Source organism: Cenococcum geophilum (assembly GCF_001692895.1).
Source record: "Cenococcum geophilum 1.58 unplaced genomic scaffold K441scaffold_9, whole genome shotgun sequence".
NCBI lineage: Eukaryota > Fungi > Ascomycota > Dothideomycetes > Gloniales > Gloniaceae > Cenococcum > Cenococcum geophilum.
In genome coordinates, this window is record NW_027137567.1 from 3,104,230 (window position 1) to 3,122,096 (window position 17,867).

A 17,867-nucleotide genomic window follows, 5' to 3' on the forward strand; every position below is an offset into this window, starting at 1 on the left:
CATCGTCCGGCACTCTTTAACTCGTGTCATTCCTGCTATCTCACCACTTAGCTCCCGGTAGCTTTCAAGATATTATTTGGTCAGAACACCTCTCATTACAAGCCCTGTTATCGACCGCAAAAAGTGGATCATAAAAGAAGGACTCGTGTGTAGATTGGTCTACGAAGAAAAGAGACTATCTATTCACTTGCTCGCAGAGATAGAGATATATTCTGAATAATATATTATATTGGGGGGTGTAGGCCCGAGGAGAGGGTAATCATCTTAGCCTGCTGTATTGCATAGTAGGTTCCCTACTGTCTCAAGCAGTGGTAGATGATTACACACTCATTGCCCCCCTCAGGCCTACCGCAAGCCTAAAAGGCTGCAAATCTATCTATAGGGTGGAGGGTGGGAAAGCGAAAAGCCGAAAGGCTGATTGTGATAGATATTGATGTTGCTGTTCAAAGGAGGCGTGACTTCGCTTTGAATAGACATTTTTATATATACATGAAATCGATGAGTCGTAGTCACCCCTGATCTAATCCTAATATAGTAGTGATCAGCACCGGGTCGACACCTATATAGTCAAAGACCTCTCTTGCTGCCTTCCCCATATCTTTTTGGGCGCTAGAATCCCTCGATGCCTCTGCTCAAGTGGTATTAGCGGCGTTATCTCATGAGGACTAGGAAAGTCGACGCACACTAAGATGGTGTTCTCGACCACCGAGATATAAACATGAATATCTCGAAACTGCGGCAAAATTCTATGGATTGTATAAGCTCGAGTATTTCTGGAGGTCTTTGAACATTGTTTTAAGTAGTACATGTACTTACTGAAATATAAAGAGCTCAAATGATAGTGAGGTCCTGAATAGTTGACCCTTTAATCTCTACAGCCTCGGTGCCCTCATTAATGTTGATAAGTTCGCCGTCCATTATGCCGTGGACATAGCATTCGCCTATGATAATATATGCATTTCCAACCTGACGGAAACCAAATGGTTTAGTTGCACCAAGAATTATGACAATAACGTCGCCGACTTGTGTTCGTTCGGGGAACACGCCCATGAGGCAGTCATCCGTAATTCCTAGGCGGCTGCGGCTTGAACGAGATAAAATCTCTATCTTAAACCTTTCAATTTGAATTTTTTTAACCTTTCTTCTTGTATACTTCCACAATTCTCGCCAGTTAATCTTCCTAGATGAAGCTAGTTCGGAGACATTACAGGAGTTCGCCAGTGCCTCAGATTCCCTTCTGAAAAGCTCTCCCATTCTCCTAAAACCGGTTGAGTCCACTAAATAATCACAAGTTAGAGTACGCCTTACAACATCCTCAATCCTCTCGCCTGACGGGTAGCTACCGTGTGATCTGATAGATTCCCCTAGTGACCAGGCGGACCTGTAAATATCTTCAGGCTTGTGCAATATCGAATATCTTGCTAGAGTACTTAATCTGCTGACAACAGCACCGCGCACTGAAATAGAACTTGGATCGTTCCCCAAACGAATGGCGGGGTTTGTGGATCCAGAGCAATTGTAAACATTAGCAAGACTGTTTGTAGCTGAATGAGTAGTCCAGTTTAGAACCCAAGATGGCATATTTCCCCTCGCTGATGTCCCAGCACAGTAAAGTGTTTCCACGGCACCCCTTTGGGTGTTAATACAATGCCGAGCAAACTGAATGCACACACCTTCGGCCGAATTCGACGGAGAGTACTCAGGGACAACGACTTTATCAAGTTTTCCCCTTGCTAACCCAAGCAGCGCGTAGATTTTATCTCGGGGATCTGTTGCAGCAAGTTCCCGAGATGCCGATAGTATTTCGAGAAATGGTACCTCATCGCCATCCGCTAATGCCCACCTTGCAGGACCCACTATACGAATATGATCATAAAATTCAGGGCTCCAGAAGATCTCCTGGCGCAATTTTTGGTGGTATTGACACCAAAGTTCGACACCGTCCGCTAAATCCAGCCACTCGAAGAGAATTTCGTATGCAAATGAGACATTTCCGAACCAGATCTCGACATCACGGCCTAAAATAACTTCTTGCAGTACCCAGCAGCGGCTAAAATAAGGTTGAGACATAAATTGAGCGAAGGCCTTCCATTCCTCAGTGGTCCCGTGTGAAGGGTCCTGTCCAGATAAGACCCTTTTAATTTCCCGATTCGAGTTAACTTTGGTAAGGGAATGGCCTGTGGTTATGGCAACACAATGCGCGTGAATCTTTCGCACAAGGGCCCCGACAACATGGGTGTCCTCCTTCGGAGCTTCACTAACGTAAGTGCCACTTTGCTTGCGTTGCTATATACGTCTCCCATCAGCTGTACTTGAGCATTCCGTTCGGAAATATCCTCTTGGTTGATGCAAATAGCATCTACCCACATGTAAGCGTCCCTTAACACTCGGGCCCTGGTGAGGAGTCAGTAGGCGCTTCTGGTTACGGGCAGCGGTCTCCCATTAAGCATCACTGATGCTACCTTTTCTGAGCTTTCCCAGACGTATGACAGGGCCGTATACTCCGGTGGAGCATCTAACGATACGCTGGTGACTTCGAACGTGAGGATATCTCCGTCCTGATCAGAGTAGGCGAAAATAAAATCTTATCTGATAAGATCGATAAATTATCGTGATTTTTCCTTATCGATAATTATCGCTTTTATTTTAATAATTTCTTGGCATTCTCCCACTTAGACCGATACCAAAAAATTCTTTACTTCTTATAAATTATTATATAAACCATGGCTTTAGAAGCAGACTCCTCTCTTCTTATAAGTACTCTTAACTTAATTAACACTTCGAGCATAAAAGAGGCAGGTTAGAAAAGATCTCTAATCTATAAGCACTTTTGTAAACTAGACAAAAGCGAGCTAATATCTAACTCGAAGAAACGGAAATATATCTACTATAAATACTGCATATACGGTGCAATATTAACAACTAACCTTTGGAATCACTTAAAGTTAAAGTATAGAATTATTGTTAAGACAATGCAAAGTCGTATAAAAGTATTAGTAAGTTAGAAGTTAGAGGAACTCTATAAGTAAGCGGCAGCTAAAAATAAGACGGACAACTTTAATTCCCACATACTTAAGAAAGTCCTTAATAAGGAAGTTATCGACTAGGCTCTTATAAATTTAATTATTATATAATAATAATAATTCATTGCTTAACGTCCGATTCGGATCCCTATTGGGCCCACGCGGACTACTCCTTATATACATGTGGGGAGAAAACTCTATTTAAGAAAACCCCGTGATCCATCTCCCCGCCTTTTGGGACTCGCCTGCGGGGCGCCTGCAAGGCGCCTACGAGTCACCTGTGGTGCTCCTACTACCTTACTTTTTGACCTCTTTAGGAACCGCTGCTGCCGTAATAAGCCTACGGACGCGCTAGTATTGTAAACTTTACTCTACTACTATAGAGTTATTAGGGGGCACCCGTTGCTTACCCCCCTACCTTTTATTACTATTTCCTTTATAACCTAGAACTAGTTTAGTATATTTTAGCTAATAAGCCACTAGGTAACCACCTTAAGGCCTTTTTATATTAAGAGCAGTGTCTTATAGTTCTCTGTGCTAGCTACTAAGAGTATTACTTTTTAGTTAGTATATAAGGGGCATAGTAGTATTATATGCTTTAGTGTCTGTCTTAGCTAGCTATATTTGCATTTTAGGCTACCTACTAGGATACCTACCTAGTAGAGCCAGTCTTTTAGTCCTATTACTCCTATTCTTAAGAGTATTACTATTATATTTTCTGCCTTTGTTAGGCCTTCTTAGAGCCCTAAAGTATTTACCCCCTATAGCGTTAACTATGCTACGGCTTAGGTTCTTCTTGCCTTAGTTAACCTCTATACCTTTAACTCCTATACGCCTCTCTAGCGTTAGTCTAGCCAGTATTATATTATAGTAGTTAGTTTCCCGGTATTCTTTTATACTTTACTTTAGCTCTTTTCTCTCTCTTACTGTTATTCTTGCTGGCCTCTTACGCGTCTCCCTTTCTCCTCTATATGGGCCTAGGCCTTAAAGCAGCACTATTCTTCTTCTGCTTTCTTTACCTATTTCTCTAATATATCTTCCCTACTTTAGGGTTATTAGTTTATTCTCCTATAAGGCGCCCTAAGGTCCCTCTATAGTTTATTTAGGCATGTCTTGATATACTTTATAATATTAGAATTACGTTCCTTTTATGCCCTTTATATTACAGTGGCTTTAATATATAGTTATAGGGGGGGAATATTAGCTTCCTTCTTAAGCAGTGCTGTAGCCGTTCGCTTATATCCGCCTATTATACTCTAGAGGTAGGCTATTTAGACCTTTTAGAGTAGTTTAAGGAGCGATTTAAGGGGGCCTTTTTTAGATTCTCTAATGGCCTAAATACTAGACCTATACGTTATAGTTAGCCAAATAACTACTGTATATAGTAGGCGTGACCTCTAGAAGCATAGGCCCTATATAGAATTAACGATCCTAGATAATATAATATACTATACTTAGCCTTTACGGGCCGCTTAGGCCGCATATACGCTCTACTAGAGCTTACTATCTACCCATACTTCTAATACTCTTAGGCCCTAAACTGGCTAACCCCTAAAGCCTTAGATGCGAATTATATGCTAAAGATCTGTAGATTGGTTACGTTTTCTTATAAAATGGATTAGCTGGTACTTCTCTAGTAAGAATTAAACTCTATATCGTCTTGCCTATTTTATATAGGTATTATAAGCTTTCTCTAGCGTTCTGCAATTCTCTACGGCTATTAGCCCGTATATAATTAGGTTTATATTATTAACAAAGCCTATCCCCTAGGTCGCCCCTTCCTTAAAGAAGTTAAGTAGGTTGCTTATAAAGAAAAGGAAAAGTATAGGTAAGAGGGGTAATCCTTATGGTATTTCTGTTGCAACTATAATAGGGGGGCTTTAGTATCTACTAAAGACTAGTAATATTTCTTTTTAGCCTATAAACCCTTAAATAAATTATATAATCTATTCTAGGAAGCCTTTTGCTCTAAGGATATATAGGAGACGCTTATAGGGTATATTATTATAGGCGCTACTAATATTTAGGCTAAGCATTAATACTATAAAGTCCCTTCGCATCGCCTATGCTAATTTAATAGTGGTAGTAAGTAGCGTAAGTGCTAATAGTATTAAGCGGTTCTTTCTTGCCCCTATTTGGCTTTATAGTAGTAGGGCGTATTCCTTTACTATATCTATTATGTGGTCCGCTATTACCCTTTCTAAGATCTTACTAAGGGTATTCTCTAAGGCAATAGGGCGGTAGCTCCCTGGAAATAAGTAGTCTACTTTACCTTCTTTATATAGGATAAACGTTATTATAGCTCTTTTAAGTCTTAGGTAGTAGCCTATTATAAAGTATACTCTAGCTACATCCGTAAGCTAAGGTGCTATTAGTGGTCCGTAGGTCTTTAGGGCTTTATTTAGGATCCTATTTAGTCCTAGTGCTATATTATTTAAAAAGCGGCTAATGGTTCTAGCTATTTCTTTAGTTGTTATATTACTGTTAACCCTTAGGTAAGTCACCAGTGCTTTACCTATAATATCGCTAAGGTCTACTAAAGCTAGTTAGGGGAAAAATCTTTCTATAAGGATTTTTGCCTTCTTATTATTGTTACTTATAGCTAGTAATTTACCTAGTCTTTATAGGGGCGGAAGGTATAGGTCTTCTACTAGACGTCTTACCTTTCTTTTTGCCTATTTTGCTATTCTTTAAAGACCTTTGTTATGGGGGAGGCTTAGGTTAGTAGTATACTTATTTATAAACTATCTCTAGCTATTTCTTACTTCTTTTTTTAGGGTATTCTTTAGCTGGTTTCTTATGTCTTTATAATGTCTCTTATCTTTAAGATTATAGCTACTTATATATTTTCTTTTTACTTGTTATTAGCTAGTAATAAGAACCGCGTATTATGCGGACTATGCGTGTCGTATATAGGGGCCCGCTTTTAAGACTGGGCAGTGCTCTTCTAACCTATTTTTAATTGCTGCCTAGATCCTTTCTAGTCTTTAGTCGATTTCCTTAGGGGTAGCTACTAAGCCTTGCTTATTTGGTATCGGGTGGATTTTTTCTAGGTCTTAAAGTTGTTGTTTAACTATATTAAGGAAGCTGTCTGTCTTAAGCTTTCTTATTATATATCTTTTGCTATTTAATTGTGCCTTAATATCTAGATCTAGCTATATTTAAATAGGGATATAGTCTAAAGCAAGTGCCTATTCTTTTTTAGGGTTATACCTTTTAAGTCTTTAGTATAGGCCTTCGTCTATAAATATAAGGTTAATTATACTTTTAGCGGTACCTCATTGCCATATAATTGCTCCTAGGGGGGTAGCTAGCTTAAGGCCCTAGGTGTCTATAGCTTTTAATAGGCACTCTGCCTATTATTTGGCAGTAATATAGATACCCCCCTACTATAGGTGGTGGAGGTTTATATCTCCTAATAGGATAGACTCTATATCTTCGGTTTCTAGTAAGCTTATTACTAATATAATATTCTCTATTTATGGGACCCCTTTAACCCTAGGGTTATATATATTAATAATCTAAACCGGTCCCCTATATGTCTGGATTATTATAACTATAATATCTAGGTTAACTGCCTGCTATAACTATAAGGATAGGCTAATAGCCTTGCTGATTATAAAGCACACGCGTATAGCTGCTTTTGGTTTATATAGGAGCTGGAATCCTTAGGGGCAGTATATTAATTATATATAGGTATTATAATACGGCTCTTATATAGCAAGGATATAGTATTTCTTTAGGTCTAAGCTGTCTAGTAAGGGCCTTGTAAGACGGTGGTTTGTGTTGCTGCAGTTATACTATATAATAGATAGGTGGCGGACCCCCAGCGGGGGTCCTTCGCCTCTTCTTTATTCCTCGCTTCCTCTATTTCTACTTTCTCTAAGACATTTAGAGCTTCTATCTCTTATATCTGCATCCTAGTTACTACTTATTTTATATAGAGCTTTTTATTCCCATATCTTGTGTTCCTAGTAGCGCTTCTATATCTAAATCTGTTATTATCTCCAGTTTCTCCTCTATTTTTACTAGTTAGCTATATACCCTTTAAGAGTTGGCTGTAAATATTATATTTACCGCGTTAAGTCTAATTCTTAATTATCCTGGTCTTGAGCTTACTATAGCTGTCCATAATGGTCTTCCTATAGGGCGTCCTCTCCCTTATATCCCCTATAACCCTTATATCCCTATATAGTCTGGTAATATTACATAGCGACGCTTCTAGCCTATTAAGGCTTAGGATGGCTAGCCTAGCCCCCTAGTATTAAAGGTAGGAAATACTAGAAAGGTACCTACGCCCCCTTGGCTTATCGCCTGTTATTTTTATTTATATAACCTAGCGTGCAGTTATTCCCGTAGCTGTTAAGCCCTTACCTTCCGTCTCCTATATTTAATATAGTCTCCTCTCTCCTACGCCTTATATGTGCTTTGGTGGCAGTTTGCGCATTTTATTTAGTTTTAATTTAAGCAGTTTCTTGTATTGTGGGGGCCTATATAGTGGCTGTAGCATACCTATACTGCGCATGTAGATTAGGTGTGTCCCTATTATATATAACGGTAGTATTATTCTAGGCGGAGTTTATAGTTATAGAGCCTTACGTTGTATATAAGGCTATTTATAATAATACCTTTTTGGATAAGGAGTTTTTATATTCCTAGTGTATATATACTAATAATAAGGGAGCTATATATTTAACCGGCGTCTCCCTAGCAAGTCTCTAGCGACCCTTATATTCTTTTATTGTTTTTATTATATACTTAGTTTACATTTTCCTATTAAAGCTATTAGATTTAGGTAATCTTAAGTCCTAGTATAAGGCGTTCCGTTTATTTTACTATCTTATATATAGTTGCCGTATTATCTACCTGGCGTCCCTTTTCTACCCTAAGGCTTAGGGGAACCGCTGGGACTTTAACTAGGTAATCTTTATAGAGCACTTTTATACCAATACGTTCTCCTAGCCTATCCCCTACCCTTATAGCTTGTTCCTTTGCCTGTTAGTCCCTTAGGGTAACTCTAATATCTTTACTTTTAAGGTGTTGGACTATAATAGCGTTATAGACCTCTTTATAAATTTTTATAAGGACTTCTGTTTCTAATTATCCCTTAAGCCCCTCTACTTTCTCTATATTTGGTTATATTATAATTATATATCCGGATATTATCTTTAGGGGGGTAGGCTCCCTATACTATAGAGGCGCAGCTACGGCGGCCTAGGTACGGTTCGCCAGTAGGGAGGGATTTTATTTATTTTTAATTTTGCTTAGCCGTTAGAGGATTTAGTTAAGGGTTTACTAGAGGGGCGCCTAAGGTACGCTAGATTAGCGGAGCCATTCTACTAGCTATATTAGTTCGTTATAGCTAACAGTCGCTCCCCTATAACTATAGATACTAGACGCGTCTAATAGGCTTTATATTTTATTAGATGCCTTCTTAATAGAGGTCTTTCCGTTTTATGGTATAGTATTCGCCCGTTCTTGTTGTGGAGGGCTATTGCTAGGCGTGGTTCTAGTGGGCGCGCGCGAGTACGAACCACCGTCGTTCGACGTGTGTCTCCCCTACGATGCATGCATCTTAGGGGGATTCTCTAGGTGTTTTTCAGGGTTCTTTTGGTTGTTTTTGGTCTTTTTGGGCCGGGTGCAGCAAGAGCTCCTAATAGGTATATACGGTATAGAGGAGTAACCTTAGTATTTTTATATATAGAGTTTTTAATTATTATATAAAACCTTCTATTTCGGGCTATTAAGTGGCTAGAGTTCTATATTTTCTGCTAGGCTCTTAACTAAGCGTTGGACGGATATCTTATAATAACTTACTTAGAAGTTAGCCGGATAATTAATTAGTTATTCTAGTTATAAAAGGATGTTATACGAAAATAAGTTCAGTTAGCGTTAATAAATATTTATCTCTCTATTAATATCTGGACCTCTTTAAATAACTATCTTCTTCTAGTAATCTGCGCCTACTTTATTAATAGCCAGGGGAAGCGAATAAAAGCTCTTCTTGCTTTTTATATAGTAGCTACTTATAGTAGAGAAGAGCAATAGATTACTCTCCTTTTAGTGCTATAGGAGTATAGGATTCTTTAAAAGCTTAAAGCTATTATTACCGATAACTCTATAATAAATAACACCCTCTATTGTACGATAAGTAAATACCTCTAGGAGAAAGAGAATATTAAGTAGAATCCTACCTATTAACGAATCCGGTGCTAGGGTTATATTATTAATCTAGCCGTATAGGCCTTTCTCTTTAAGGGTATTCTTAATATTAAGGATATTAAGTTATATAAAAGGGATAAAGTAGAAGAAAGGGAGATAAGCTAGGGAGATAAGAAGAAGGAAGAGGTGTTTCGAGCAATAGGCTTACTTAGAAAGCTTTATAATATTATTATATACTTCCGCGCCTTAGCTGGTTATATAAAGGACTTTAAAGCTTATATAGGATAAAGGATCCCGCTTAATAATCGTATAAGATAGAATAGCTAGTTTTAGATACTAAAGATTGCACTTAAGAAGGAGTTAGAAATTAATAAGTATATAAAGGCTAACTTTGATAAGCTTAAAGAGGACTATCTTTCTCTATAAGAGTAGGAAAGGCTTTATACAATAAAGGATTTCCTTTAACTGTTTTACCGCGCAACTCTAGAAATATAAGGAGACAAAGCAACGCTAAATTATATACTCTTTACTATAGATATCCTTATTAAGCATATAGAGATAGCTCTTATATATCTACTTTTCCTTTTTTTTTTAAATCTAACTAATACCGTATAATAGGACGAGAACTAGTTAAATAAAGATTTCATAAGCTAAATTTAATATACTTAGGCTAAGTTTAATAAATACTACCAAAGAATAGACAACTCGCCTCTTTATACTGCTACACTTATTCTTTATCCTGCTCGTTATATAACATATATTAAGATATAGTAGAAGAAGGAGTAGCAAATGACTATACTTCTAAAGGTTAAAAAGCTTTGGGAGATGTACTAAGACTTAAAAAAAACCCTCTCCTCTTTTACTATTCCGTTATATAAGAAGAAATCTCTAAAAGAGCTAATAGATCTTAATATATTTAATTAAATTACAAGGGAGTTTAATAAGAAAACTATTCAACTAAAGAGCTAGGATGAGTATGATAATTACTGTAATAAGGTACTATACGATATTAAAATTACTCCGCTTTAGTGGTGGTCTTAGGAGCAATATTAGAAGCGCTGGCTACGGCTTTTAGCTTTCGCAATAGAGATTCTCTTAATTCTAGCTATAAGTAACAAACCGGAAAGAGTTTTTTTAGGAGGGCGTTATATGGTATCATGGGATAGAATATAGCTTAGATTATAGAATATTAAGAAGATGGAGTGTATAAAGAGCTAGCACCGGAGTAGGATTTTAAGAGAGGAACGCGGCTAAATTTATTCCTTTTTTATATATTAGGGGTATAGGTTCTAAATTTTCCTAAGTCATATAATATTTATTGAAATCGGGATAATAATTATATAATGATACGATAAGATAACGATAATTTTATCAAAGCTTATCGCTTAATTTTCGCCTACACTGGTCCTGATTCCGCGAATTAGCTCGGATGAGGCGAATTTCTTTGTCTGCATTTAAAGGGGCGTATCTATAGGGTTTCAGCGGTATCTTCGGACTTGAGCCCGGACATGAAATTTCATGCAAATCTTCGGACTGGGGAAGATATTGTGATGACTTGGAATCTTCGTGACCAAGCGAATTTGCTAGCTGGTCGCTTAGCATTTTTCTAGACCTGGACGTCCAATATACATCGAGTTTTGTTTTTAATATTCTCGGAATTTGTGTTGTGATGGATGTTCGGCTTTCTTTCTGTCTGTGTCCTATCGTGGATCTGGAATTTTTGAGAAGAGGTAACACGTAAGGAGAAGGTTGAGCGAGGAGAGATTCGTCTAGTTATTGCTGTGGCATAATTATTTGGACGTGCCCTGGAAGAAATTTAGAATAGGATGTGTAGGGAAGTTTTTGCTGCTTTTTGAAGTAAACTCTTCCGAACGAACTGGTCCGTAAGCTCGACTAAATAACCCGAGGGTGTTCTCGAAGGCATGGCTAGGAAAGCTGACTGACAAAGAGTGGGAGGCGTCTCAGTTAGCGCTCGCGTTAGATGTTCTCGCTTCGTAGAGCTATGCAAGCATCGATAGGCATGGGGGGACAACGTTAGGGGCTGTGCACGAAGCCATATATTAAACAAGGTGTCCTCATAGTAACAAAATGTAATTCAGTGTGACAAAGTCGTAGGTCGCATTACATTGCAATCACGAAATCCTCCTACTAACTTGATTTTAATCTCTGAGTCTATTCTAGGAAATATAGTAAGAAAGAGTAGCTTGTATATTTGTAATGTGAGTTTGCACATATTGAACCCTGTTAAATTGCTGTGGAGGTTCCGTCTATGGGCAGACATGAGTAATATTATTTCGGCCTAGTAAACGCCTCTGCTGGAGCTGGTAAAGCTATAAATCTCAATCCTCCCTTTAGCTGACCCTAGAAATAATTTTCTCTTTCGGCCTCTTATTGGATCACGTTGTAAGGGTCAGGATACTATTGCATACATTATTAGATTCTTTAATCTAATTCAGATATCTTCCCTTCTGAACCGGCAGCTCTCCTTCTTTCACCATCGAGTAAAATCATGTATTGCTTCCATATCGCTGCTCTCATGGCTTTCCCTTTACTCCTTCAGTTGCCCTAGCGTCAACGTCCCCAACAAGCTCCACCTCCCATTTCTCCGTCATACCTCCCGCAACCACGTTCACCTTGCCGACTTTGGCATCTTTCCCATCAAAAAGCAACGCTACGCCCTCCAAACTCGGTCCCTTGGTCTCGATGAAGAAGACCCAGACGACTACAAATTGGACAACAATCCACACGACGTAGAAGAAGTAGAACTTCCATGCAAAGCGGTCCAAACCAAGCGGGTTGACGTAGGTGTTGAACGCCCCAGCGGCGCCGGCAAGGAGCCAGAATAGTGCTATACCCTTCGCACGAAGAGTGTATGGGAGGATTTCGACAACGTAGACCATCACAGCACCACTGAGAGTATTTTAGTATTTGAAACTTCTTCATGCAGAGGTGCGGATGGGGGAGCATACGTCCAACCGAGGTTGTGCACGCCGCTGTAGAGGTAAATAAATGCCACTGAAGCATAAGATGCGGAGGTTGATTTCGTCTCAACAAATACTAGCCTCTAATGTTAGTTCGTGCCATTAAGAGGTGATTAATGAAATCCCTAACCTCCAGTAGTAATCGTGATGAGCGTAAAAACCAGCCACATCAGACCCATCGACCATAACATCAATGGCCTTCTTCCCACCCTCCCAGGCAAGAAAGCGAAGCTGACCGAACAAACCAAGGAGAACATCCCGCTCGTAGCAGTGATTAGCGTTTGATGGAATGTTGACGTGACACCGGCTGAGTCCAGCATGCTATGCAAATAATACGATACCAGCCCGTTCCCTGACCACTGCTTGCAGATGCCACACCAAATCATAATGAAGGATCTCCATCGATTGCCTTTAGTTCTCCAAAGCTCGCTCCATCGGGTCTGCCGCGCTGCAATTTCGAGCTCAATTGTTTCACAAATTTCTCTGAATTCGTACTTCACAACGGGATCTTCGCGGTCGCCATTGGCATGGTAGTGGGCTAGAATGTCAAGCGCTTTCTCTTCTTTACCTTGACTAATAAGCCAACGAGGAGATTCCGGAAGGAATAGGACACCGATGGCTTGGAAGATTGAGGGTAACGCTTGGAAGATACTAGGAATGCGCCAGGCCCAGGTATTGCTCATGCGAAAGCTACCGAAGGTGATCCAAGCGGCTACAACGGAACCAGTTGAGTATTGGGTGTTCGACATGGCCGTAGCCGTTGCTCGGTGGTTTGGATAAGCCAGTTCGGCCATGAGAACTGGTCCAACCGCACCCACGACTACGCCACCTATTCCGAGCAAGAGTCGACCGGCGATGAACATTCCCGCTAGTGTATGTTAGCTAGAGTAACCGTATTTAGTAATTAAGAAATGCACCGTTCACTGATCCAGTACAAAGAGCTGTGCCGACAATACAGATTAAACTAAGTTGAACATTAGCACTGGTATGGAGGAAGAAAAGAGCCTGGATTTGAACACATACGACCCAACGAACATAGCTACTCGTCTACCAAACCGATCGGAGAGGAATGCGATTAAACAAACACCGAGGACATTGCCAACCCAATATGAGGCACTCAATATCCCGAGTAAACTTCCGTGAGGATGATGAAATTCTGCTTCCACCGTTAGTGATTTCCTGCGGACTTGATGGTTTTCAAAGAAAGTCGTTAACCGTTTTGCCAGACTTTCAGCTGTTGAACGTTATTTATGAGACTCGCATCGTAACCCTGGACATACTCGCTCATCAAAGGCACAAAGAGGAGTATATTCAGAGTTCGTAAACCACGATCATTCCACCAATGCCCCCGTTTATTGTTCAATGGTGTTGTCGCAGCAAGGACATTGCGATTTGTCCGGGCATTCGCTTGAACACCCATCGTTTATCCTGCGATCGACAAATGATAGGTGCCTTGGGCTATCGGCAGAACTTAATTAACGAGATGGGATGGTGAGTAATAAGTATTATTGCAAGGTTGATCTCCCCATATATTTTTTCAGTGATCAGTGATTGTCATGCCGTCGATTACCCGCAATTAGGAGGGTATTTAATCAGGGTCGAGTGCGGAGAATATATGAGAGTTATTAATCTACCCCAGAGAGGTAGTTCGGCCCATAAACCTCGCTTTAGGGCTTGTTTGGTAACTTTTTTTGACCAGGTTAAATTGGCCAGGTGGCTCACGGGCCACCCAGATCGATATCCACCTGGTGGAAGTCGTCCGTTTGGTACAGCTTATACGAGCTTCGGTTTCTCCCCCCCCCTGTGCGCGCAATATACAAGGGGGTAACATCAATGCCTCAGACGCCCCCCCTGCTAGTATGGTACACAAAATAACCCAGCCCTGCTATGTTACTTAGGGCTCGCTTATTTTCCTCTCCATAATAGCAGGGGGGGCGTCTGAGCCATTCATGTTACCCCCTTGTACACACCTAATTTCGCTACGTCTACAGCTAAATTAGTATGTAGAGCTAGCAGGAAGCGGTATAGTGGCTGCAGGGGCCCCAAGGATCTTGCCCACCTTAAATTTAAAGCTGTTCTGAACTTCTCTCCCTTACCAAAAGTCGTGATATCTGTTCTAGATCGTAGTGTTGTAAAGCTTCTTTCTCTCATTAATATAAGCTCTAAACGCCCTGCTACTGCCTTTGCAGGTAGTCCTTCTAGTCGCCTACCTACTTAGCGATTTCGATTGTCACCAGTACCGCCTCCCTTAGCGATTAGTTGTATACCTCCTTTTATGCAGAGCTTAAGTATAAGTACGGTTGTGAATCTTCCGCCCGCATATAGTAGCCAACTTAACATATAGCTTACCCTCTACCGCCAATATACAGTACCCCGCAAGCATTATAACAGGCTACCTATTTTACTGCAGGCGAGCTTAATAAGATTCTAAGCAACCCAGTGGCTGCCAAAGAGCACGATAATAAGAAAGCTCGACACTTTTATCTACCACCAGAACAGAATATAGAAAGAGCTCCGCAGCGTATGGGCGTAGCTCCCCCTATATTACGAGGCCAGCCGCATACTAAGAGGCCTCGATTGCCTAAGACTCTAATATATAAGGCTTTGGTAGGAAGTAAGGAGGAGTCGGCTTTAAGGCTTTAAATAGAGCGGGAGGAATATATAGTGAAGCCTTTAGGCGGAGGCTTGTTTTTTAAGTATCGCCTAGTGGTGTTAGCAAAGCTTTAAAAGTTAAGTCGCTTAACTATTATATTGGCTTATACATTTTCTAAGGCTCGCCTTGGCCTTTTAGCGATGTATAATCGCGAAGTTCTTCTTAAAATTATTAAGGCTTTATAGCAAAAGTTCGCTGGTTATACTTTTCAAAGGAAGTTATATAATGCTACCATAAAGCTTACTAGGCAATTAAACTTAACTAAATCCACATTCCATCTTAACCCAAGCCGTGCGATTAATTGGATTAATTCCGAAGAAGAACTCTTAAAGGTGGCGAATGTTAGCCTCAGTCAATTGAGGCACGAGCACGGTATAAGGGACGCGCAAGCCTATACAATTTGATTGTCTATAAACGAGGATCTAAAGCTAGAGAAAGGAAAGAAGAAGAAGAGTAGCGCCGCTTAATATTTTATAAGATCTTCGCGTCACGTGACCGCAATATGCGGCAATCTGTGGCAACTTACCAGTACGGAGGACTGTAAAGTTCTACCAAGTTCTGCCAGTGCCGTGACAGCGAAAGGGTGTTACAATTGCAATAACGGCTTATCTAAGCGGCTTAAAGCTAAACTCGCTATAGATTATATTAAGACAATTAAGCAGTAAGCTGCTCGTGCTCCTGCCCGGTCCTCTATAATATCGCAATTAGCTTTATAATTAGCTCTAGAATTTTTATAGAGCTCTCTACTAGTAACGTTACAGCCTAAAGGTAGTAATATTACTGCTTCCTCTATAATTCCTAAAACGAGCTTTATAAAGGTATCTTGACGGTAGTAATATTATAAGAACTGCGGTAGTAACTAATACTAAGTGTGACGGCTCAAACCATTGCATAAATGCCTCAGCGGAGGCTTGCATAAATACTTCCAAGGTGAAGCGAACGAATGCTGTATTACGAAGATATTAAGCTGAGGAGCAAGAGAAGGTGGTGAGGCCACGTCTATATACACATGCCAAGTCTTAAGCAAACCCTGACTAGGTGACGCGCTCTAGCGCCGTCACACTAGGTATATTAGCAAGTCGACTATAAGCTAATATAGGAGGACATAAAAGAATGGGGTTAGGCAACTAATTAAGGCCTTAATACTAAATATACTCCAGTTAGCTTAATACAGAAGCTTTTTAAAAGAAAAATAGGTAATAAAAAGAAGGAATAGCTTACTTCTAAGGCCTTTATACTAATTACTCCGGGCGTTATAAATTAGTTCTATATTAACCCAACTAGTAACCACTATAGGCGCCCATCTATACCTCCAGCAGCCTCGCGCTTAAGCTTAAAGTTATTACCAATTACTCCTCTACTATGTCCTTAAGTATAAGGGAGCTTATAAGGAGGTGCCAAGGCCTAGCCGAGGGCTGGCCTTGGCACCTCCTTATAAGCTCCCTTAGGCTTACAGCCCTTTCCCTCCTTATCGGTTCGTCTCTCTCTATACTAGGCTATTGCCTACCCTCATTACCATATTGTCCTCTTCCATCGACTCTCCTTATAACTCATGCTCGGCTTGCCTACTTTCTACCGTACACCCTAGTAATATGCCTTATATTAAGACATTAATCGGCTTATAGATTTATAAGAGTATTTTAAGTAGTATAAGAAGGCGGTAGAAGACTTAGAGGCCTAAAAGGAAGATATTAAAGCCGCCTATTAAGTTACTTTTACTAAGCGGTAGGATTTAAAGACGATTAGGGAGCAGAAGCTAGATAAGTAAGAAAAGACGCTAATTAAAGTAATAATTAAGGCGGGCGTTCCAGAGGTAATTACTAAGAGATTATAAGTAGATATTAAGGAGTAAAGAAGCTTAAGAGGCGTACTTAGTTGTAATCTAAAGAGCCTTAGGTTCGGCCAGAAGTGGACTTTTAACTTAAGTATGCGCCTACTTATAGGCACATATTATAATATACTCTTTAGTAATAATCCTTATATAAATTAAATATTATAAGCTTAGAAGTATAGCTACGCCTTCCTTTATATAATAATAACACCCTACTATATTATAAAATCTTACTCCTCCCTCTTAATATACCCGCTATGGCGAAAATAACCTTTTATATTCTTAGGCTTGCTTCCTATAATCTCTATATACTATTACCCTATTGCTCTAGCGTCTCTCTCTATAAAATAAAGTGTTATTAAATAAACTCCTTTAGCTTACTAAAGAATTCCTTAATTAGATTTAGATTAGGTGAGTATATAGGCAAGTATATAAGATTTACGCTATGTAACGGCGCTGGGGCACCGCCCCTGCGACGTCTACATGCAGCCTAGTTAGGGGCTCGCTTGGAGACTTGGCTCGCGTATATAAACGTGTCCTTTCCTCAACCTTCTCTGCTCCTTAGCTTAGTATCTTCGTAATACAGCATTCTACAAGCTTTGGTTTAGAGGCATTTATACAAGCCATAATACACTAGCTCGCTTAAAGAGAGGGCTAATATAGATATGTCTATGTGGCTAAGCAAGCACTATAGCAGCACCCCTGCATCTTAGCAATACTAACATTATTAACATTTACAAAATTAAGCCTTGCTTGCTTGCTTTCTATATTAGTCTTATTTAAGAGCTAATACCTTATTTACTTAATTTCTAATAATTAATTATTGCTATTAATAACTTAATAACCTATACGCTTGTCTAAACCTTCGCGAATTATCCGTAAAAACTTTAAAAACTTAACTAATAATAACATACTTGACGAGCTAAACTCCTTAAAGGTTACCTACCAGTCTCCCTTACCTTCTCCTATACCTTTAGGCGATACGCTAGCGTTACAGTCTCCATCCTCTATAATGGCGCCTCTCTCCACGGCTTAACGCGAGACTTTAGCTGCTAAAAAAGCTAAAGAATGGCTTTAGTAATTATATAAGGAGGACCTAAGGATTAGAAGAGCTTAGGTAAAGGAGGTTAAGGACTAGGCAACTAACTAGAAAATAAGACTTCTTTAAAAACAGGAGGACTGTACTAAAATACTATGCGTCTAAAAAGAATAGGAAG

General features: G+C 39.8%; 2 protein-coding genes across 2 annotated transcripts; both read right to left on the bottom strand.

Moving 5' to 3' along the window:
• Positions 1 to 831: 831 nt before the first annotated feature.
• K441DRAFT_694335 (uncharacterized protein) lies at positions 832 to 2,547 on the bottom strand (the record flags this gene model as incomplete). Its single annotated transcript, XM_067652717.1, has 2 exons — positions 2,463 to 2,547; positions 832 to 2,394 (listed from the first exon to the last, which is right to left on the bottom strand). Exon 2 carries the CDS (start codon positions 2,068 to 2,070, stop codon positions 832 to 834), a length of 1,239 nt encoding a protein of 412 aa, XP_067507315.1. The 5' UTR covers positions 2,071 to 2,394; positions 2,463 to 2,547.
• Positions 2,548 to 11,608: 9,061 nt separating this feature from the next.
• Positions 11,609 to 13,731, bottom strand: K441DRAFT_631105 (MFS sugar transporter-like protein). The gene is made up of 6 exons (XM_067646299.1): positions 13,382 to 13,731; positions 13,190 to 13,322; positions 13,084 to 13,130; positions 12,297 to 13,034; positions 12,155 to 12,242; positions 11,609 to 12,095 (listed from the first exon to the last, which is right to left on the bottom strand). Exons 1-6 carry the CDS (start codon positions 13,584 to 13,586, stop codon positions 11,720 to 11,722), a joined length of 1,587 nt encoding a protein of 528 aa, XP_067507316.1. The 5' UTR covers positions 13,587 to 13,731; the 3' UTR covers positions 11,609 to 11,719.
• Between the last annotated feature and the right edge of the window lie 4,136 nt (positions 13,732 to 17,867).